Raw genomic sequence first — 24,433 nt, 5'->3', positions numbered from 1 at the left:
GATGAACACTATTTTAGGAGACACCAAATGCTGGAAAGCTGGGGACCATCAGGGCATGGACCACTTTTATCTGAGCCGTGGTCTCAGCTCGGTTGAGCACAGGCACAGCCCCAGCGTCTGTCCCCTTTGCTGGGACAGGAACCTTCCCAAAGCTGCACTCATGCGTCTGCCAGCCCCATGCACGGGGAGAAAGACGCTGGGAGGGCTGTGAGCACCAGCAGCAGCAGTGGTCCTGTTCGGTGCCATGTTTAGCAATGCCATTTTACAAGAAAAATGAGCCAGCAAAGCTACATCAAACCTGGGATATGCCTGATGCTGTGGCAAGCCAGGGGCTGAAAATCATCACCATCATCTCTGAGGGCCCTGAGATGAGCCAGGAGGGCTCGCAGCTGCATAGCCCCTCACCATGGAGAGAAGGGTGAGGAGAAGACCCAAGAGAGGCAAAGGCACCTCCCGACAGCAGCGTTATACATGCCTGATTCCAGCACGACGGCTGCCAAACTCACCGTGAGCACCAGCAGCAAAGGTCTTGGGTTGAGGGACACCTCGTTGCAGGCTCCTTACTCTTGTGATTGGAAAGGTTGAGGCTTTCAGAGCTCGCACTTACATTCCTTACCTGCTTCTTCTCCCCTTCTGCCGTGGGCTCGGCCATTCCCCCAGAGGACCGTGTTCCCCGACTCACCGCAACCCTGCAGCCGAGCTTCGGGCACCGTTTGCACCACTCCTGCGGCGCAGGCACCTTTCCCAGCACTGGCATGAAGCCCTTTGAATTCGCACTTACCCATCCCAGCAAAGGAGCGTGCTGCATGGGACCAGAGAGCCCCCAACACTCCCACTGGGAGAGATGGAGAGGAGGCGGTTGTCCCAGTCAGCAAATCCCAGTTCATTGAAAAAAAAAACCCCAGACACTTCAAAGCCCTGTATGCAAACTTCTCCAAGAGGCAATACTCTCCAGCAGATTGGCTCTTCTCCTTCTCTCCTTTCCAGGATGGCAGCTTTCACCTACCTCTCTACCTCTTCATCAAGGAAAAAACTTTCCAGGGAAGAAAGAAAAAACACCTCCTTCGAGGGAGCGTGCTGGACACGGGCAGGACACCCACTTTCCCAAGGGGATTTAACAGTTGCCTTTGCCAAGGGCTCTTACCGCTGCTGCGAGGCAAAATTTTAGCCCTTATAACTGCAGAGACAGACTTCAGACCAGGAGCTGATTCCAAAAGAAAGCAATATTCCCATCCCAAGTGCAAAACCAGACCAAGTCTGGGTCAGTTTTAAGGAGCACCGTGGACTGAATATAATTTTGACAAGTTAAACAGCAGTGTTGCTCTCACCACCGCAGACGAAGATGCCGCCCTGTCTCCCCCCTCCCCAGAAAGGCGTAGACATCAAACAAGGATGCAAACCCAAAGCAACTTCCCGTGCCACCAGTGTGCTCGGGGTTAAGCTGATCTCAGTGGCTCAGCGGAGCCCAGAAGATCCCGGGCAGCGGGAGAACCTGCACTCTGCAGCTGAACACCCACCAGATTATTTCTTACCAAAAAGCAATTCCTGAACCTACGCAAGCACCTTTTAATAATCAGCTTGTACAGAAAAGTCACAAGCAGTGGGAAGTCCTAGCGAAGAAAAGGGCTGTAGGAACACAAATCTGCAAAACAACTTTTAGCTAAATAGTTTTTAGTTCTTCAACACCAAGTTTTTTCCCATGGGTAGGAAATTAGCTCATCCCGCCTCCGAGGCTGATTTTCCGGGTCAGGTTGTAACGAGCAGCCGTATCCCAAGTACCCCGCTCGGTCTCACTAAAAGATGCTAATTGCTGCAGAGGTTCGGGGCTAATGAGGGGTGTTCCAGCTTTGCGGGGGATGAAGCCCGTGGAAGCTGTGCCCACACGAGGCGGCTTCTTGAAGCAAGGCAGGGGACAGGGCCACCGGAGAAACACCGGTACCGTACGGACACGCCAAACGGAGATTTAATTCACGGTGAGCATAGATTTAATTAGCGCCTTGCGATATGGCATACCCACACCACCAGAGGGAGAGCTGCTCGGCATTTCTCCTCAGGAACTGCGCTAATTAAAGCTTTTCATCCCGTAACATCATCATACAGCACATACCATGCACGACGCTCCAGCCGTGCCAAGTGCCGTGCCAAGACTGCGCCTGGACGGCCTGTAATTATTCAAAATGCAGAGATAAATCTCTATTTCTAGCCGAACGGCGCGTGATTCTCAGTGCAAAACCCCTCCACGTTGCTGAAGCGGCGCGGTGACCCTGCTCCCCGAACCCACAGGGGAGGGGAGAGCGGTTAAATTAGGTATCGCTGCACTCCGCACAGCCATCCCAGGACAGGCAGGAAAGCTCCGGGATGCAGGCAGGAGAGAGGCAACGCAAGGGTCAGGCGGCAAGGACCGGCAGGGGTGATTTTTGCAGGCAGGGAGCACAAACAGCTGCCCAACATCTGCAGAGGGCAGGGCTTTCGGGGGAACGGGGAAAGCGGGAGCGCGCGGAGGATGAACCATAGGATGCTCACAGTTATCAGAGCACTTTAAAAATTGCACACACACCCACCAAATTTCTGTAACAGCTCTGGGATGTTGCAGAGTCGCCTCAGTCTTTTACACAGCAGGCAAGGAGCATTTTTAAGAACGCATCTGTGAGGACTAGTGCAGCTGTGGCTGCTCCTGCCAGGAAGACAGGGATTGAATTAGATCAGTGTTCTTCATCATTTTAAAATCAACTTTCACATCAGCTGTCTGGAAAAGCCCGGATGACTTTCGCTAGCGCGGCTGCAGTGGTTTTCACTTGCAGCCAAATGCAAAAATCAGACCAGGACAACATTTTGGGTGTAGCCCTCTGCATGCTTCCAGTTGAGTTGTTTGTAGACACTGGGATGTGCATATTTAAAAAGAAAATGCTGGCAGTGGGGTCAGCGATGTGTGTGGAGCACCAGCTGGAGATGAGCCGCAGGTTCACTCACGCTGCACCACATCCCCTCCAGACCTCGCTCGTGCGGATGAACCGGGCAGGACGGAGCACGCTCCCGCAGGGCCAGCGGCTCAGGATAAAAACAACTACTTGTAAGCACACAAAGCACCTTGTGCACGCTACAAACCCATTCAAAAATCTGCCTACTAACAGGACATAGCATGGCACACTGAGAAGAGCCAAGCTTCACGGGTAAGAGGGACCTGCCGCGTCCCTCTCCTCCAGCCGCCTGATCAGCATCATCCTTCCCTCGGGTCACCATGGGCCTGTGTAGCCAAGAATTAATTTCCCTAGATCTGAGGGAATGGGAAGGGCCAACAGTATTTTAATTAATCACTTATTAAACAAAGTCACGCATGTTTAGTCCGTGACTGTCAGGTAAACCTCCCTCCTTCAAACACTGCGTGTGACGGAGAGCACCGAGGATGGCTGAAAATTCAGTACAGCCCACACATCTCCTTGCTGAAGAAGAATTGCTCCCCAGCATCCCCAAATACTCTCCCTGTTCCATTTAAACCACCCAAATTTTAACCATCATCCATCAATCAGCTTCTGCTATCTCCTGCTTTCCCGGATATCTTGTACTTCAAACCACCACCACGTTTATGAGACACTATTAGCAAAGAAAGAAAAATTACTTTCGCCATCAAATAAAATTTACCTTTGTCATTCCCTCCTTCACAGTTCATTACAGCCTTCCTGCCGTCTCAAATCCGAGCGTTGGTCCCCTCTTGCTAAAGGCGAGGGCACGGCTCTGCCTCTGGTGATACCTCAGCTCCCACCTCCCCAGCCCACTCGCCACAATAAACCAAATTTTGGCTTCGATCTTTCCTGTCCTTCACCAGCAGTCAGCTCGGACCTCCAAAGCTGTCCCTTCCTTTTCCCCTCCCTCTCTTTGTACACAAACCCACCCTTAAAAGCACACCTTACTACTCCTGAACTTACCAAAATACGTTATTCAGGACAGAGACCAGGAAAATTTAGGTGACAACGATATGGAGCGATTAAATACGTAACGATGTGCGGGACCCAACGCTCAGGTGCGCTGGGTAGGAAATAACCTCGCGCCGCGGATGACGGGCTCGATAACGCTGCGGGATCTCTCTCCAGACACCATCGGGAACACGAAGAACTGGCCGAGTCCTTTTCCGGCTCCTGGAAACGCATGAAGCTTTTCCTCAGAAATCCTTGGTGAAGGTGGAGAGCTAAGCGGCAAACACTGAGTTTTGAAGAAAGAAAACACGTCCAGGACAAGGAAATAAAAATTTAAGGAAAGCAGAAGAAAAGCAGCAAGGAAAGAATAGTATCAGACATTCCTCTGCGTGCCTTGGTGGAGTGTCAGAGAAGAAGAGATTTACCAAGACAGGATGCAAACCAAACCTGCTTCATTCTCATCCTGAATTTATTTATTTGAAGCATCATGATAATTAGGTTTTGCATTTTGCCTGCAAGCCTGGCCGGGGCTGGAAAGCCTGCAGAGAAATGCTCAGGACAAAGCGACAAGAATAAAAACCCCAGAGCTCCCGGTGACTTCCCAAGTATTATCCCCGATTCCCTAAGAGAAGCGAGCGAGGCACAGACCTGGAGTGGCTCTGTCAAAACCCCGGGCAAGGCAGCACCCAAGCCACAATCACAGCTCAAAGTATTTCTACCTTTTGAGTCAGAGTTTGAGGGAAAGGCTTAACTTAATTAAGAAAATAAAACGCATTTTAAACAAAAGCTTTGTACTTTTTTTTTTAATTAAAAAAATCATTTTTATTATGACAAGAAAAATAAAATTTAGAAACATCTCAACATACAGAACTCAAAAAAAAATCATAAATCACCTAGTTAATTTACTAAAGAGGAAAAATACAGTACGTATAAGACTCAAACATCCCATAAGTTTATACAAAAGCCAGACAGTAATAAATTGCATTAAAAATACATCAAGCATTACCTGACTGATCCGACATTGGCATTTGCCCCATTATTAAAAGGCACAAAAGACTGAGCAATGAAAGTGTTCAGCATCACATCCATTATTGTCAGTAATTTCATCAAGATTAGCATAAAAAAAATTATTAAACACATTTAATATTCACCATGTAGATCAGTAAGAAATCTTTTTTGGAAGGAGTAAGAAAATAAAGTTGAAAAGGACAAACATTGAAATACGACATCGCAAGGTGCAAAGGCTCTCCCTAGAAATCTACCTTCAAATCTTTCCGGAATAGTTTTCCCGGCTTCGTATCACTCAGCAATCATTCAGAAAAAAAAAAAAAAAAAAAAAATTTAATGATCCATAATCCCACCCTTCCGGCAGCGTTGCGATACCGCAGCAGCGTCACTCGGCAGCGCGGAGATCTTCTGGCGCGTCTTTGGTTGCAGACGCACCGAGAACGACGAGGCTATGGAGGTATCGGCTCGCCGCCGACCCGCCGGCGGATTCATTACACCTGCGGTCTGTAACAGGCCGGCACAAACCAGAAGAGGTGGATTCGCCTGTTTTTTTTAACCGTATTTGAGGTTTCCGAAGTCACCCCGGGTAACACATGCAGCAGCCGGCTCCAGCAAACTCGGGGGCAGATCTCTGCGGCGCTACTTCAAAGAGTCTTTCGCTCAGCTTGTGCTCGGTGATGATATCTTCCACCCGAGTTACGTAAAGGAGGGATAACAACACTCCCAGGAACTGAGAAAGGAAGGGGCATCTCTAATCAGAGATCAAATATTGCTCACCTAACGCTTCTCCCAGCACAGCTGTTACAAATTAGGTATACGTACGTCAGGTATACGGGCAGGTACGCGGTATACGTACAGACAGAAACTCGCGTTGTTGTTATTCTTTGCGTATAGGGGTATATAAATGGATCGTTTCTGTGAAGAGCTAATACAGCAGAAGAATTACCACCCCTGTGCCTTGGGGTGTTAGAAAGTCTTAGTGGACGCAGCTAGGGGGAGGAAAGGACTCAAAAAACCCAAGGAAAACCAAATTAACCCACCAAATCCCGCAATATATCACACTAATGCTACTAAATTACCGGAATGCCACCTCAGCTTATCAGTTACACCAAATTTAAGTAAAAAAAAGATAATTAAGTATAGTCAAATGGGATTTCGCATACCATAGCCACGAATCAGGTACTGCTTTTAACGGACAACGCACTGGCCCCTTCTTACCTGGGGTAGCAATATGCCGAGCAGCACGCCAGCCATGATGCTGTAGTTGTCCAAAAACCAAATAAGCACCGCATTCGTGCATCCACGGACATATATAACGTGCTGAACACTCAAGCGCTGCAAAATAACGGAGCAGATGTTCAAACGGGCAGTTGCGCTGGCGTATGATACAGTAACACATGATCATTCAAATTTCAGGGAGGCAAATTTGGTCATCCTGCCCACCTCTTTAAACTCACTGAATTTAACAGAGATCTCATCGTTAATTCTTCCATCTGTTTTTAAGTAGTTCCACACCTGAAAAAGTTACTTTTTTTTTTAACTTTTTTTTTTTTTTTTTTTTTGCAACCACTGTTCTAGAAGAAACGCATCCAATTCTCATTTTAGACCACTCTGGAAAGTAGAGAAGTCCCTCTTTAGCTTTTCTCCCTGCTTCCAAGTTGAAAGTACAGCAGCGGAAAAATATAAATTGCGGGCCAAGTGCTTTGCAATAGACTCTAAACGGGGCAGGAACAAGAGGATTTCAGATTCAGTCCTGCAAGCTGCGCTGCACTGTGACCCCAACCCATAATATAGAAAGCACTTCAGGCTGCAAAGGGTCCTAAGCAGATGAATGGGGTAAAGTTAAGCATACGCTTAAGTGCTTCGGGCGTTAGAGCCAGGCTGGAGCTTTTAGGTGATTAAGCCATAAATCAATGAATCTAAATGAAGACGGGTCATACGTAAAGATAACCGGTAATCCCAAAAACCAACAACTGAAGCTGGCATTGTGCGCCAAGTGCCTCCAACGAGCTGGGGAGAGGGGGCTTTTTTTAGACCAGCTCCCCGCACCAGCACTACAAAGCTAGGAGTGGAGAACTCGCCAGCAGATCCAATTACTGATTTCCCCGCTTAATCACTCTGCAATTAGTGCCTTGAACCGGCAGTCTCTACTCTGGAGTCACGGAGGCTATTCCCAAGAGGGAAAACCAACGGAGGAGGCCACATCCTGCTCCTGGAGGGAGGAGAAGGCTGCAACCTGGGAAGTCCCACTCCTCTTCCAGGAATAACTACTACAGGCTTAAAGATAAAACGCTCGCTACTGGGATATAAAATACTTAGAAACGGCTAAGTTGGCTTTACCGAAATCGATTTTACTCAGTGAGAAACTGTGGCTTCAAGTATTAAAAGCTTTCCCCAACTCAAGTCACCGCTTAAAAGTATTGAAGCGGCTTTCTTTGTATTAATTGTGCAATTAGCGTAAGGGGGATGAGCTTCACACATGTCAAATGAGGAATCGTGGAAGATACCACAATCAAACAAGATTTTTATATATATATATATATATATGGAAGGTATTCCAGATAAAATCATTTTAACTGCTGATTTAACTGTCTGGTAGATTTAAGTTTGCAGAAGACCGACAAAAAACTACAGAGAAGGACCGCCCTTTGCCACGACAGGGTGGACGCTGGTTACGTTACCTCTTTGTCAATGGTTTTGTATCCACACATCGTGTTGATGATGTCTGTCTGAAAAGAAAACAACAAATATAAACTATAGCAGAAAACAAAGATCACCAAAAAAATTATTTTTAGCCTTGTGTTCACCCAGCTCGTATAAAAGCAACAGCAAGGGTCACTCCTCAGTCTAACACCGATTTCTTCCCAGCAGCCCCAGGGTCAGATTTAGATACAGGATTTTAGAGAAATCGCTGTTGCCAGCGTGTCACGACACAAGGCATTGGAACCGTATCTATCCAGAAAAAACAGTGTGGCATCAGAAACCAAAGCTAGCTACAACAGAGCTGTAAGCTACAGCTGTTTCCACAGAATGAACAGCTGGGTTTAATTTTTGGGCTTTAATAACTTAACACATCTTATTAAGAAAACCAGGAACTAACACAGCCATCATACCATCACGATGACAAATTTAAACTCAGAAATATGTGAAGCCCAAATAACATCCAATACTATGAATGCTTACATGAGCATTTTGCAGGACCAAATTTATTATAATCCATTTTTAAATGCCATTATATATACGAATATAAAATCCATACATTTTGAAAAAAGACTGAGCACTTGCATTCATCACAGATTACTCACACATTTTCTGTAGCCATTCAATATTTTGCTTGAGTGCTGAAGCTCCACCTGGCCTGCCAAAGCTAACACGAAAATACTGCCCACTTATACATCAGACAACGTAAAGCCCGTTGGCACCAAATCAAGCCATCGGCGAAATATTTGCCAACACGGAACGCGGTCACATCATTTAATTTTAAACGCAGCGTTTGCTAACAGGATATTGTGGCACAAGGCAATGTACGCAACAGAGATAAATGCATTAGAAACAGAGGTTTATAGGCATTTGGGGGCTAATTTTTACCCGTTACACTAGCGTAAGTCTTCAATAACCGCTTTGACTTGAAAACAGTCCCTTCAGAGCCCCCCCCAACACGAGCCTGGTTCGACTTAGCACCAGGCTTTTTCAGAGGACCACAATCCAACCTCTGACATTAGCGGGAGTTTTCCATGACTACAAAGTGAATGAGTAATCACAAACCGTATCTGCAGTTTTCCAGGACAGAAACCAGCCTGTATTTGGAAGCATTTGTCAAACATACAAGATTTATGCATCTTCTGGTGGGATTGCCCACCCACCTCCCCCCTCCCAAGGCAGCTGGCCATACAGCCACGGTGTTTAGCCTCATCCTGCCGAGCCCGCGTCCGTGCTGCTCGGACTTCGCAAGGCACATCGATGGCATCCCGCTGCGGCAAAGCTGCAAGCCCTAACGTACCGCAGCATCTTGCTGAACAGCCTACCCTTAAATAACAAGTTTGCTTGGTAATTTGGGGCTTCTCCCCGCCTTTCCATTAACTTCCCTGAGCTACCTTTAGCCTGCAAGTAGTCTCATCCCTCCCTCGCCGGTTGCCGATGCAGCAATTCAGAGAATATATACTCCCTGGTTTTATTTTAGTGCTTTCCTGCCTGACAGGGTGCATTTGAAATCCACAGGTCTGATTATTTGTGCCAGGGCTGAAAAGGCACGCGGCGTTATTAATCACTGATTATTGCCACGCTTCGCCTTCGGTACGGCTGTATCTCCACGCACATCAAGTAACCTTTTAAAATAAGACTTCAACAGAGAAACGAGAGCTCCAGAGGAACAAGCGGTATTTTGAATGACCCCTGAAAAGCCAGATTGCTCTTTACCAGCCAGCTCTGTCTTCCTTTACCATCAACTGAGGACAAAATCCTGAGCTCTTCTGCTCAGTGCAGCTGTGGATCAGCAGGTATTATTTTCATATACACGACTTTCTTATTCTCAAACACCTAAGACTTAAAGCATAACTGTTTAGCTTTGGTTTCTGAGAATAAATCAAAGCTCAGCGCAGATTTAAACAGACTCGTCTCATACACAAAAAATGTGTAAGCATACGTAATAAACACCTTCATATTATACACATTTCTCAGCAACACCTAGCAGGATTACTGACACAATTATTGCATTTTATTTTCCCTTTTTTTTTTTTTTTTTTTTAATTAAACAGCCATGCTCAAGGCAGACGTTGAAAGGGCAGCACATAACAGGCAGCGGTAGGCTATCCATCATGAGCTCTGCTGCGTCTGCTCTTACACACACTCAATTTCTCTGTCTTGTGTTCAGACCAAAGGCCAAAACCCAGCGAGGCAGGGATTGCCCACACTGGTTTTATGTTAGAGAACAGTTCCTTATCAAATTCAGCATTACATCCATCCCTCAAATGAAGGGCGATGAATTAAAACTGCCAGAATTAATATAAAACATGTTTACATGGAACATAATGCCTGCTCCTAGTGCTGCCAGCACCAGTTAATACCAGTTTATCACAGACTGAGAAACTGGTCCAGACTCCAGCTGACAGGGTGTCCTCCCAGGGAGGATTTTACAGGGCGGTTTTCAAGGATGGGTTAGGGCAGAGCAGCTGCTCCAGCCTAGACCTGCGCCCAGAAGGATGCGCTGGACCTGAGGTCATTTGCCCCCATTTCTGGATTGTTCTGGATGATGGGGTCCGTGCCGTTTGGGTTTTAATTCACACAGCAGCTGGTGCACATCACCGCAACACCCACCCAGGGAAACGATCGGGGCCCAGGCTTCCTGGCAAAGCTGGAGCAGCAAACTTGGGGAAAACAGCAGCAAAACTTTAAGCAGCCCTGGTCCAGGCAAGCCATGAGGTTAGAGAAGATGCCAAGATCCCTTCTGCGTTTCTAGGACTGTGTAGCGGGACAGTAACACAGACCAGAGCCTTCTAATATTTTCTCCTTTTCAAGCTGGATCCATAGCTCCCGTTTTCAGGAGGGACCCGTTTTCCTTCGCTTCTTCCCCCAGACTTTCTAAAGTAAGGTACCTTTTTAAGGGAACGCCGGCGAGCCGGCAGAGAGCAGCGACGCTGAGATGCCAGGACGTACCTTATTTGTGATGCAACAAGTGTAGGGCACCCCGCAGGCCAGCGGTCCCGGCGCCGCGCAGTTGTGGTACACGTTTTGTGACCAATCTCTGTAATCTTCCCCACCGCAGCACTTAAACTGGGGAAAAAGATGCAAAAGGCAATGGGGGGGGGGGGGGGGGAAATCCTATCTTAACAGTAATTCTTCTAATAAGTAGAAAAAAAAGTAAGAATAAAACAATTTTAAGAGCACTGAGCTCCCCAGGAATTCTGTCATTTTATCAGCAAGGCACATACGAATGTATATGATAGATACAACTGAAAAGAATTAAAGATATAGGTGGCATTCCTCTGTCACTCATTGAGCTATTACCCTGGGTGCCAGAGCAAAGCACTCAGTGCTAAGTTCCACCTCCCATCTTTTCCGAGTTGAAAATTTATCTTTTCAGGTCTGGACATCATTAAGCAATGTTTTTACATTCACTCCCTCTCAAGCTGTCATATACTTCTTCGATTTTTTTAAGGATTGCGACTACATTTCTAAATGAGTCTAAAAGACAAAAGTGTTGCTAGAAGGCATAAAAAATAATCTCACTAAAACATTTTGGGTGTAATTTAGTAGAACCGAAATCTGGCAAACAAATCCTGTTTACACAGGACTTAATACAAATATTCACTTTGTATTTTAAATGCAGGGAAAAGCGGCAGTTTATTTAATCACTAAAATGTATAGTCGCTGTACATGCACATAATTATGGGCAGTGCATGGAAACTTTAAAGCATTATGAAGTCTAATGACTAAATTTCCTCAGGATGGTTGGCTTTTGACAGACTTTCCATGCTAACTCTGTTTTTCAAAGCAGGCTGCCATCTCCATAACGATGTCATAAAATATACATATCACTTCCTAAGTTAACTTTTTTTTTTTTTAAATCATTATTTGGCATGGTCACTGACATCACATGAGCCTTGACATCACATTTCTGAACATTTTCTGCTTCTTCTACAGTCTCTGAACTGTAGGGCAGAGCTCTTCAATAATCCAATAAACATTTCAGCACACCAGCCTTAACAAAAAGCAAAACAAAAAATAAAAAGGCTGTGAGTCAACCACACGTGCCATTAAGTAATGTTCAGCTGGGCTCAACACAATTTCTGAATTTGAATTACAGGTATACATGCTTCCTTTGAATAACCACCCCGTTAAAGAGCTTGCTACATGCCTTCGAGTGAAAATACAACGGCCCAGGTTCAAACAGCCTAATTGCCACCTAATTTCTCTTTATGCGGTACCTCCTGTTAACGAGATGCTTTTGAATGTCTTGGACCAGCCAGCAGCAATGCTGAGCGCAACAGCTTGGGTGGAATTGAAGCTGAATTTGTCTGAATCCAGCTGCGGGGCCCCTGTAAACCTACGTATTTGCAGGATCTGGCCTTCAGCATCCGAATCACATCTACCAAGGCAAAAGATGCATTTTTGCCCCTCGCTTCTTGCGGTGATTCAGAGGGCTGCAAATGCCAGCTAGGACGCTGGAGGAGTCCTGACCGCAGCGACGCCGTAACAGGTGACGCATGAGAGCTCATCCCCCTCGTCAATGAGAATTTGATTATCACATCACCGGAAAAAAAAAACCCCTCAAAGCTGTTGCCCACGACCTACCATATCTTGGCAATGAATTAGTCCCAGGGGAAAAAAAAAAAAACAAACCCAAACCAAAAAACCCCAAACAAACAAAACCAAAAAACCCCCCAAACCAAAACAAACCTGCTTTTGAACAGAATCCATGATGTTCTTGAAGTCTAAATCATCATAGTAATTCTCAATTCCTCTTCTAATATTATGGTTCAAAAAACTGATTGTCTAGAAGGCAGAAGTAAAACAAGATTCATGGGTTACACACGCCGGAACAAAATTAAAAGAACAGGTTAAAGCGACAAGTGTAATTGATAAGCACAAGAGAAAAGGCACTGCTTTTTTTTTTTTTCCTTTAAAAAAACCCCAAATACCAGTTAAAAATCAATCATAGCACAGTCCCGCAGGGACTGATCCTCTGTTCTCTTTCAAGGAAGCAGCCTCACTGCTGGTTTTGTGCCGAGAAGCGCTGACACCGCGACACCCCTCCAGCGAGGTGCTGCTTCTCTGAGACTCTCCAAGCATCTCCTAGAGATGGTCCCATTGCCCCCCCAGGAATATAAGGAATTAAATCAACAACACACTTTTAAAGTTCAGAAGATGGAAGGGGGGGAGAGTATTTAGTTTTCAGCATCCAGCACCATTATAGCATAGCAAAAATTGAGACTAAACATAACCAGAATTTAACAATTTTCCTTTCAACCCAGCTGCTAAAACGATCAAAGCTACATCCGTGCAGGTCATAAAGAAACCTGAAATACGGCTACTCATTTTCTCAGTATTACACACTGCAACACTTAAAATCAAAACAGAACAAAGACAATTATCACATCAGTGATTAAAAATACGAAGGGATTTTGCAGGACTGTCCTAACTGGCCAAAGAACAAACAGCAGCAAATCCCAACTGCTCTCGTGCTACCTGGCATCGCCTCGCTTAGACTCCACAGATCGGAGAAGGAAATAGAGACAGAAATGGGAAAAACCAACGAGACGTGCAAAACAATCAGCATTTAAAATGGAGGCTATTACCCTAAACTTTTATTAAATACTTCCTTCTCCTCCCTGTACTAACCCCTACTTCTTCATTAACCTCGTAAAACAAACACGCGAGCCTGTCCCTGAGCATAGCTGTCCTGCTCAGACAGCCAACAAACATGTCGGAAAACAATGCACAAAACCCCAACAATACATTTTCTTTGTCTGAAAGTCAACAGCAATTCTTCCTCGCCCTCTCAGCAAATACCATCTTTGGCATCTACTTAGTTTTCCACCAAACAAATTCTCTGCATCCCGCGATGCCCACGCTCCTACACCAGGCAGGCTGATCTGCTCCCTTCGGATGAGCCTGGCATTCCCATCACAATTCAGAATAAATCCTTTTTTTTTTTTTTTTTTTTTTTAAATAACATATGTAACATAGTATGTACGACTTCTTTTTGTGGAAATAAAATTGGTAGGATTGGGGTAGGGAGGGAAGAGGTCTTATTATCCAGCATCTCCTTTTAATGCTCAAATTTTGCCAGATCAGGGGAAAAAAAAAAAATCAAAGCACAGAAATCTTGCCATAGTGAACATATTTATGTTTTAAAACATTTCTAACAGAAAAAAATAGCCTGCTGCTTTCTGTTTAGAAAAATTAAGGTTTTTATATATAGTTATAGCATGCTTGAAAATGCTGGGGTCTCCTACAGAAATCAGTTACGTTGCTTACGGATGTGCGCAGGGAAGAGCTGCCCTTTAGGTAAGGTAAAACATTTTGGCCACTAAAAAAATAACAAAATCTCCAAATCCAGCTGGAAACGTCCCAAATCAGCAATCTGAGACCCAGATGGCAAATAAGAAGAAAGCGCTTTGTAATACATGAAGAGCTGGAAAGTCATTTTGCCTATATTGCACATTCTTAGTCACGAGATTTTCTCCAAACTCTTTAATCTGGAATTCATGTCCACAACGGCTGGCCAATCCCACCCACCCTCAAACCTGAAAAACCCTGAGAAGTCTGGACCTGCCTCCAGACCTCCATCAACCAGCGCTCAGGTGACAATTTTAACACCTTTGATTTGCTCAGTAGCATAGCTGTAACATCACGGATTGCGAGTAACGCTCTTGGTGATCGAGCCCTAAATGCAGGCAGCTCACCTGGTTTCTGAAGATCAGAGCCACCACTCCACCAGTCAGCTCAATCAGCAAGCAGATTCCAAGAATGTACATGAACTGCAGAAAAACAATCGCAAGTGAGTCCTTAAACACAACGAACCCCAATTGCTCTGTCAGCGAGCGTCCTGAAGTCTGTGACGTTCAATTGCCAACATGCTTGGCTTTCTGCATGAGATGTTGTTTTAAAGAAAGATATAAAATTACGGTTTTGTTCTTATAAAACTCTTCATGTCGCAAGAAAGCCTTTTTTTCCTCACTTGAGTCATTCTGGGTTTTGCCCAATTGGCAAACACGTTATTTTTCTGCTCTGAATGGACCCAAACCCGACAGATGCATTTATCACGCCAAGATATTTCTCTCCACGACGGCATCCCAAACTGCTACAAACCACACCGAACATCATGGTTTTATGCTTCCTACAAAAACAGTAATTACCTGTCAGCTTTCATTTCTTGGGTAAAGCAGTGCTTTAAGATAATCCAAACCATTTTCTATTAAATTGCCAGAGTTAAATCAAAGCGAAATTCCGGTCTGGTACCTGTTAGTGGGTTGTTTCAGAAGAGGGAACTGAGCCGTACTGCGTTATCGAGCCAGCTGAGCCCAGAGGCTGCACGATGGGCACCAACAGGACTTACAACGCTCAGTGCTAAGAAAAATTATATCTGCTAGCTCTCTACTTATTTACTTGCGTACCATGCTCACAAATGCACTCACACGCGACCGCAACGTGTGCATTTGCGACTAGCTAGCAAAGCGCATGCAAAACACGAACAACGTGAAGAAATCCAGACCAACATCAAGAGATAGTTGCGACGTGCCAGTACACGAAACGTTATTCTAACCCAAAAGACTCTTCAGGCGTAAAAGATGGCTGTGACATGCATTTAGGTCTGCTTCTTACTGGCGAACTTCAACATGAGAGAAGTTTCACAATCTCTCATCTGAAAATAATCTCTAAGACTAATGCTCTGCCGCAAAAGCTGGTTGAATTTCTGTGCTCTCAACACCCGGTATCGGTGTCACAAATTCACCAGACATATCTTTTCTCCTGCTAAATCTGAAAGCAGCCTGAGCAGCAGACATCGGGGACTGTCTTTTTTTAAATACCCTACCACAACGGGAAGAGAAAACGTCCTCGGCACCAGAAGAGGACACACCGCCACGCTCGGAGTGAAAGCAAGCACCACCACCACCTAAGGACACGGTCTCAGTAAAATTCCAGCATAATTTCAAAATCCACAGCTACCTCTTGCTTTGTCCTACATAACATACCACGTATTTAGCATTTCTTCAGACTGAACTCACGTGAAGGTGAAAATTATATTTTCACGCTTTATTTCTAATTAGTCATCTGTGCAACTTCCATTTGCAACCACAGCGTTGTACAGGAACTTCCCTAAAATTTACCCTTTCAGAGGCGCTGGAGAGAAAAAACTTCCCCCTTTCATTTCTCCCTTAGGGCCCTTCTCTCAAAGCCCTGCGGTGCTACAAAACTAACATCGTAACGCACGTTTCTCCATCTCCCTGCTATGTTCCGCTTCCTGAAGGCACATGCACCCCAGCTGCCGCCAGCCTGACGGACGTCAGCTCGAGCCGGGGTTTCTTTCTCTAGCAGCTTCCTCCGGGTTGAAACGAGAAGCATTTGGAGAACCATCAGAGACCGCGACTCACCTCTGCGCTTAACGTCCCAGCAAGCAGGTCCACGGCTTTAGGACAAGCACCCGGTTCCCCTACGCAGGGCACGTGCCTATGGTACGGCCAGACCAGAGAAAGAGCAGGCACCGTGGTGCCAGGGTAGCGTGAAACGGTACGTCAACAGCTGAGTTTGCACAAGATCCACGCCAGCTGATAATGATTCACATTCCTGGTTGTTTTCCATAAAACCCTTAACCATTGGAAAGCTGGTTTTCTCAGCACCGGGCTCTGACCCTCGCCTGTCCTGTCCCTGGCAGGACGAAATACTGTTGCTCCCTTCCTTGATGGAAGGACACCCACAGACCACGGTTAGGGGACCGCTGCCATAAAGCAGTTTCAGATTTAATTTAAAAAAAAAAAAAAGCAACTTTATTAAAATATTTTTCCATGCAGACATAGTTATGGGTTTGAATTCAGGCGACACTGAAAAGCAAAAGCAACGAGCCTTAAAAATTAAGAATAAAAACCCCAACACTTACTGCTTGAAGAAGGCATAAATTGTCTCTTAAAGAAGCCAGCACACCCACAAAAGATACCAGGAACATTATAATGCCCAAAAGTATTAAAATAATTGCTGGGGCTAGAAAGGCACTTTCTAGAGTTTTGTACTTCTGTCTTTCAACTTCTGCATAAATCCCAACGGCGAGGACAAGGGCTCCAATCACCTGAAACCAAAAAAGAGGAGAGCACAGATGTTACTCTTTCTCCCAGTAAACACAGAGATGACATTTTGTGAGTACACAAGAACCCGTGACTACTCACTTCAGAATTAATTATAAACAACGAAATACTCAAATGAGAAGTATGGATTAAAAAAACCACACCAAACAAACAGCTCAAAGACTAAAGCAGAAAAAAAGCTGAGTTAGAAAAAAAAAAAACGAGATTTGCTCATTTCAAAAATATATTTAACAATTTTTTCACATTCTGGAAGTTAAACAAATTGAAACATATGTCACTGGTTGAAATGCAATTTATTACTCATCTGAGATCATATATATTACATACACTAGCAAATGCCATGGCATTAATATTCCTCTTTTGCGTGTCTGTCCATCCTTCCCTCTATGTGTACGTGTGTGTATATATATATGCCCTAACACAATTTCTAAACCAGTCTGCAATCAACAGTTTACGTGTCCCTCCCTATCAGCTCCTATTGTAAACAGGCTCACTAAATATGGCCAAGTGTATCCTATACCTCCGCTCCTCCTGCCATTGGGGGAAATGCACCAGATTAAAAAAAAAAAAAAAAACCACAAACCTGAAAACCTGCAAGTTTTGAAATTACGCAACTTTCTGAGCGCTACCAGATAAACCTGACAAGTGAAGCAAGAAGTGATGCATTTCATTTAACAAGGTATTTAAATCACAATAATTACAGCTAAGTCAAAATCATTTAGTATTAAACTTACAGCATGCTGCAAGTAGCTTTGAATTATGCTGAATTTGGGAGAAAAACAAAAAAAACCAAACCCATAACATAGACCACAACACTTAATCACAAAAATTACTGCCAACTCCAACAGCCAGGCACATCCTCAGAGAAGAGCCCAGATTCAAATCAATCATTCTGGCAATCTGATAAACAGCATTCCCCTTTTCTGATCCGACATTTCCCGAGTCTGCTCCCCGCACACCAACGGCGGGGACAGCACGCTTCTTAATTATGTGAGGCTTTTGGATATCGCATGGTATATCCCAGAGAAAGGTCTACACGGACACACGACATACTTAGTTGCAAGATCGTGAGCCCAACAGTTGAAATAATATTTTTTTTTTTTAAATTATGGGATATCTTAAAATAAATACCTTGATTTTCTACAGGTAAGAATAAAAAAACTGCGAAGGACGTTATGGGTGGAATGCCACCAAGTTGTCATTTAAAAAAAGAAAAATCTCAGAAAGGTTCACCCATGAAAATAAATATACTGAAGGTATTTAAAAAGCAACTTAAAATTTTACACGACCAAATTCAGAGTAATTCCCCCTCTGACAAATTCAGAAATTGTACCGATTATGGAAGGCAGAAAACGGGGGAGAAATAACAGGTACCCAAATTTACCATCTATATGCTTCTACTGTAAAACTGTAATTAGGGTTTTTTTATTACTAAATGGTCAATTTGTAGCGTTAGCTTTATTCTTTAAAAAATTCAATGATTTGGGTAATAAATTATGAAATTTTTTTTCAAGCAGAAGACAACATAAACAAGTGACTTTGAAATTTTAAAATACAGCTATAACAATTGAGGGAAGAATCTCAGAACCATGCAAAATAATTACAGATTATAAAATTGGTGACTGCACATGTATAAGCGATTCAGGAGTTCTATTATTAAAAAAAAAAAAAACAAAAACAACCCCAAAACCTAAAAACCTGATACTTTTCTGTCCAGACTGCATTTACCCTGCTCAGAAAGCAGCAGATAATACAATTTATAGACAGACTCTCCTGCAAACATTAAAGCACCGTTAACAAGCTCAACGCTTGCCTGGTAGATTCCTTGTTTAGAAAATTAAAAAAACCCCAAACACCAGACATAAAACACAGGCATTAAAACTTGACGGGGATTATCTGAATTTCAGAAGCGAGTTGTTTCAAGACGAGAACGTTTTACTGAAACGTCTTTTTCTTAGCCATAGTTTTCTCACCAAAACATTCAATTTAAGATATTTTAAAGATTCAAAGGCACCTGCGAGTAGAAACACAAGACACATTCCCACTTTTAATAGCTCAAGATACACAGACACCTATCGCCATCTTTACACACATACGTATCTTCACCCGCTTCTAGTCGCACTTTTCCTCACACACCCTCCAAAACTGCTTCTAACATTTTAGGTGTACTTCAGTCCTGCCTTTTGTTTTCTGAAACCAGCTTGCCCCCCCCCCCCCCCCCAAAAAAAAATAACCCTCCCCAAATTCCCACACATTACAGCTTTTACTGTCCCAAGCACCAAGGTGGCCCCATCGCTTTAATCCCCTAATTCGTCTGGGGTGCGATATCTCGTGACCCACGGGGGATAAACAGGGAGCTTCTCACCTCTCTTCCAAAAAGCGCACCAAGCCACTTGCTCTGGAAGGCTCCAGGATACCAGACATCGAAATGACGTCACTCCCCACGTAGAGGGCTACAAAATACCCCTGTAATCAAACTCCCTCCAGCAATCCTCTGCAAACTGGGGCACGCGGAAGGCACGTGCCGCAGGGAGGCAGGAGGGCTTCACGCTGCACCCAGCAGCATCGCTGCTAATGCCAGGGGAAAAGCATCAGCTAGCAAATAAAAAACTCAGACTGACCTATCAAATAGCAGACACACGCTTGCATTCCAAGTTTTATACAGATTTTGAAGCATAGAAAGCTATTATGGGAGGGGAAAAAAAACCCACCTAAGCACACAATTAAAATCCTCATTCCTCACAAGCAGGATTTATGCTTTTGTTACCTTCTATTTCTTTTACGCATTTAATAAAAATCTTTTAAACCTTTAATACGCTCAAACCAATAGCAGCAATTATTTACTCCAAGCAGATGTGCTAACTAAGCAATCATCCCACCTGTGTCTCTTATCCGGGACTGCGCTTTCCCTTCCTGTGACCAGAGGCGGAAATGCCACATTTCCGTAGGTATCCCACAAATATACGTACTGTTTACATCCTGCATCCTTCACAACAGCTCCCAACTTGGAAATTCACGCTGTGTCCGCGGGAAAAATTAACTGGCCTTAACTCACATTAAATTAATATCCGCCAGCAAATATCAGGGACTTTTTCTGGGGTTTTTTCATGCACAGAAGTTGCTTTCCCCAAGAGAAAGGAAAAGCATTTATTTCTAGAGTAGTGGGTTTAACCCTGTATTTACGATACTTATTCTTAAATAAAGCTCCCGCTCAACAACAGCGCCTTCCGTTTAAAACGCTGGACGTTGTTTCAGCCGGGCGAGAAAAAATTACATCACGGCCTCAATTCACCAGCAAAACAGTTGCCTGAAAAAGTCACAGCGAGGACTGGTTTTTAAAAAAAAGCGCCGGGTGACACGGGGAAAACACGGCAGTGACAGGGCCCGTAGCAAACGTCCCCTCCAGCACTCCCAGCGATGCTTTCACTTCCTTTCTGCTTTTGGATAAGGCTGGTACTCAGTTCCTGGGGACTTTAAGCAATTCTGGGGATTCGAATCCGGGTGTTTGTCACTTGCAAATGTTTACAGGAGTAAACAGAAACTGCAGGGAGGAAACCGAATGGCCTCAGCATCCCGTACAGCAGAGCCCCAAAAAGCAGCAAAAGCACGCAAATCACCCAATATTTAAGCAAGCCAACGCTCCACAGCCAAATTTTACTCCTGTTTACACCTATTAAAAAAAAAAAAAAAGGGCAGGAAGACTACCACAGCTGAAAAAAGAACCAGACCGTTCATATTTATGGCTAATGAGATCTACTTCACTAAGCTAGAACAAAAGAAAATTTTCAGAGAGAAACCCACGCGCCGTACCTCATGCAACACGGCATGTGTTCGGCCCGAACGTCGGGAGCTCGCTGCCCAGCGCCAACCCTCCAAAAGCCGTCAACCCCCATCCTTCCCCTTCCTGCAGCCCCCGTCATGCCTGCCGCCCTCCCGCCCTGAGCAAACCACCTCCTCGGCAGAGCAGCGAGATTGAAGCGCTCGGTTACAAACAAGGGTAGAGCGTTGAAAATCCAAAGCAAGCGACTACAAAGAGTAAATAAAATCCTGAGGCTGCTTGAGAGGCTTTGTCGTCCAGGTACACTTGGAGAGAAATATTTCAGAAGGGCCCTTTTCCTGCTACGAGATTAATTGTTACATCCCACCAGCAAGGGCCCTTGCTGCCAATGGAAAACACGGCATAGACAGTGTGCACGGAAGGACGCGCTGAAAAAAAAAAAGGGGGGGGGAAGTGGGGGGTTGAAAAACAATGCAACAGATTTTCCTTTTCAGAAAACTGCATCTGTGGAATAGCGGCTGTGGAGTAACGCAGGAAACTTCAGGACTCTAAACCCAAGGGGTTTCCTTGGCTGGTTTGTCTGCTAAGAAAAACAAAAAACATCTAGGATCCCAAAAAGCCTGAATTACACCCGAACACTATGCATTTCAATTTTTCCTTAAATCACAGCTTTAATCAGACATCTACTATCAGACCTGGTGGATCTAAACACCTTCTACAAAACACACCAAAAGCTTTACACGCTCCCACCTTGTAAACGCTGCGTCTACTAAGACAGAAACACAGACCAGCAAAACAAGAGCTTAAGCGACATTTAAATTGAAAGAGCCAGAAAGAAACCCTGCCTAAACATCTCATCCATCAGCCAGCACAGCCAGACAGCATCACCCCAGTATCCCGGAGCCTGAAAAAGCACTTTATAAAATCAGGGTCCTTACAAGGAGCCCCGACGGCTCCTTCCAGCCCAGCGGGTGCCCGGTCAGGGCAAATTTGCCACACGTGAGAAGTCAGCGGTAATAGTCTGCACCCAAAGGCTAGGACTTTATCACTTTCAGGAGACAGCACGTGGGTTTTATCGGGCACCTGGCTGAGGACAGCAAGCGCGACACACCTTTAAAGCCTCACGGTATCACCCAGCCAAGGCTGGGAAAGGAATTATCCTATATACTGACGACTGACTTTGTAGGGCAAAGGCTTTATTTGCCCAGCTCCCCCAGAGGAAAAAGCAGTATTTTAATACACGCATAAATGATTTTTTAGCTGCCAAACTTTCCACCCCCACAAGTCCCCATCCGCCAAAACCAGTTTGCCGGTCCCTAGGGAAGGCCAGGGAGCTACGCCCACAGGTACAGGTGTGCCAGCCGCCGGCTCAGCAGCGGAAGCATTAATTATTGAAAAACCCCGATGATGCCTTGCACAGGAGGGACCCCATTTCCCAGAAAGACGCAGCGCTCCCCGCGGGAATCGAGTGCGGGACCCCACTCCCCGCTGCTCAGACCCCACGCACACCCCACACACACCCCGGGACCGCCGATGCGCGGCCGCGCTCTCGCACAGCGTCAAGCTGGGGGTGCGCTGCCGCTCTCCATCCACACACCGCCCCCCCCCCCGCAGCAACCCACGCGTGGGCAGCCGCCGCCCTCACCCAGAAGGTGGTGGAGTAGGTGATGAGGGTGAGCTTGAGGCAGACGTAGGAGAGCCGCCCGCAGTACCGCGCTTGCTCCGCGTCCCTCGCCGCCATCCTCCCGCCCCGCAGCACCTGCTGCTGCCGCCGCCCGCAGCCGCCCTCCCGCCTTCCTTCCTTCCCTCCCTCCCTCCTTCCTTCCCTCCTTCCCTGCCCGTCCCTCCCCTCCCCTCCCCGGCGCGCCGTGCCCGGGGGCGGGAGCAGCCGCCCCACCGGGCGGGTCCGAGGGCGCCGCCGCTTCTGGGAACGGCACTCGGACCGAGGGGGATTTCCCGAGTGGGTGCCGGGGGGTGGCACAAATAACACGGGGAGGGGGGGGATGGGGGACGTCGGAAGTGAATGCAAAGCTCCGAAACGCTCCCGGCGGCGGCGGCTCCGGCTCTTTCTTTCTCCCCCCGCCCCCGCAATTTCCTTCGCAGATGCCTAGCTGCCGAGGGCTTGCTCGGTCAGAAGTAACCCCACAGCTGGAGACGTCAGAAAAAAAAAAATATATATATCGCTACTCAAACAGCCATCTAAGAGTGCTGCCGGAGCCCAGAGCAACGCGGGCGTCCACAAACCTCTGCAATTCGAGCGGGCAGAAAGGCATAGATGTATGTACGGGTGCCGCTTTTGGTTAGGCGTACGTGAACGGCGCGAAGCAGAATCCCCGCTCTCTACGGTGGCACAATTAAGCAATACCAGAGCATTTACCTGTCCTCATAACACCCAGGCGACTGCACGTGCAAAGAGGGTCACGTCCTGCAAATACCACCACGCAAATGCACTTTGCCCTGGCTGCCTTTTCTGCCTGCGCGGGCGTTTATCCACATCCCGCTGCCGTGACAGTGGGTCAGTGTTGGGTCTTACGCAGCAATCATGAACTGCAAACGCCATTCATGCCTACGAGATGAAATAAGCCCTTTCAAGCTGGCACTGCTGCACTCCTGTCCTACAAAGGGCTATTTTCCTCTGGGGAAAAAAAGTCTCATTCAAAGCGGCAGACAAGTGTCACAGAGTTGGTTGTTGTATCCTGGCCCGGAGCAGAGACAGACAGCATTGAAAATCAGCATCTAGTATCAGAGAAGATGAAGTGTGGCAGCATTTATTCTTAAATTACCTAGCAAAGAGACTGTGGAAAACCTCTGAGCTGCGTATCCAGAACTGTTTAAGTGGTCAGTCGCACATCATTTTGTTAGGTACGTACAATAAACCAGTAGTTGCTACCAAAGCCTCTTTTATACAGCCTGAAAAAATATTCCTGGATAATTCTATTATAAAAAGTGCTATTGCTTTTGCACACAGTGCTAAACTCTGCTTCAGGGAAACAAATAATCCAGCCCAGGTCCCTGCCAGCGACAGAACAGCTCATCACCTCTTACATTTCTGAGAATAATACAGAATACAATGTCCCTGAGCATTCATCTTCTAAAATATCAACAACTTCAGTCTTGAAACAAATTTGCAAATACCCCTGACACTTACCAATGGCGTGCAGGCTGGAAATGGCATCACATGCCGTGTAAAGTGCTGGGAATTAGTGCCTGCCACACGTTCTTCATGTCTCACGGGCATCGTTCACATCCAAACGTTCCCGTCACTTACACTTTTTCCTTGTTTGTGTATTTAACTAAATTAATAGTTTTGGTTTGACTTTCCTAATGCCATACCTTGTCATCTGAGCTCTGATTTCTGCAAATAAAATTTCAGGGCACAACCGGCTGGATGGGGAAGCCGATTAAAAGGAGTGCCCATTTTCCTGTTGCTTTCACTCTGAACTGAGCCAATACGTCAAAACAGGTTCCTGTTATGAAACCGTATGAAAATAATTGAATAATCCTTTTCTTTGTCTCAATCCCAGACTTTGTCTAGACAATGAAATGGCAAGATTTCTGGACACAATTAGTATAGTCTAGCAGCAAATGATGGTTTAAAGCAAGATGTCATGAATTGCCTGCGGTGCTGAGGGTGCCTCTCGGTTGCGCTCTCTCCACCTCAGCCCGATGCAGCACAGAGCTGCAGTTTTCCAACCGAGAGTTTGGCATCTCTGCCAGCATCGAGGCAGATCACGCGTTACAGCATCTGCTCCCGAGACCATCCGATGGCTCAACTAGCGATGGATTTGTTCATGTTAAGGATCGGTAACTTCCACATATCCTCCCTCACCTCCAGAGCTACCGGGGTCATTGCAAGCATGTACAAGGCATGGTAGATCCAATGGACAGTCTTCAAAAGCCGTGGGCTGGAGAGCTTTTGACCCAGGGCTTTAGGAGAT

General features: G+C 45.8%; 1 protein-coding gene across 3 annotated transcripts; it reads right to left on the bottom strand.

The window, feature by feature from the left end:
- Window positions 1-4,699: 4,699 nt before the first annotated feature.
- TSPAN15 (tetraspanin 15) lies at window positions 4,700-23,827 on the bottom strand. 3 transcript variants are annotated; one of them, XM_054831406.1, is made up of 8 exons: window positions 23,644-23,827; window positions 16,516-16,701; window positions 14,324-14,398; window positions 12,315-12,410; window positions 10,572-10,688; window positions 7,601-7,648; window positions 6,138-6,254; window positions 4,700-5,649 (listed from the first exon to the last, which is right to left on the bottom strand). In XM_054831406.1, exons 1-8 carry the CDS (start codon window positions 23,731-23,733, stop codon window positions 5,497-5,499), a joined length of 882 nt encoding a protein of 293 aa, XP_054687381.1. In that variant the 5' UTR covers window positions 23,734-23,827; the 3' UTR covers window positions 4,700-5,496. The 3 variants fall into 3 exon arrangements, with proteins under 3 accessions (XP_054687381.1, XP_054687380.1, XP_054687382.1); XM_054831405.1 differs by lacking the exon at window positions 23,644-23,827 and adding an exon at window positions 22,141-22,274; XM_054831407.1 differs by lacking the exons at window positions 10,572-10,688; window positions 23,644-23,827 and adding an exon at window positions 22,141-22,274.
- Window positions 23,828-24,433: the final 606 nt, after the last annotated feature.

Source organism: Grus americana, chromosome 7, assembly GCF_028858705.1.
Source record: "Grus americana isolate bGruAme1 chromosome 7, bGruAme1.mat, whole genome shotgun sequence".
NCBI lineage: Eukaryota > Metazoa > Chordata > Aves > Gruiformes > Gruidae > Grus > Grus americana.
Note: the sequence above shows the minus strand (reverse complement) of the source record. Positions and strands in the feature narration are given on the sequence as shown.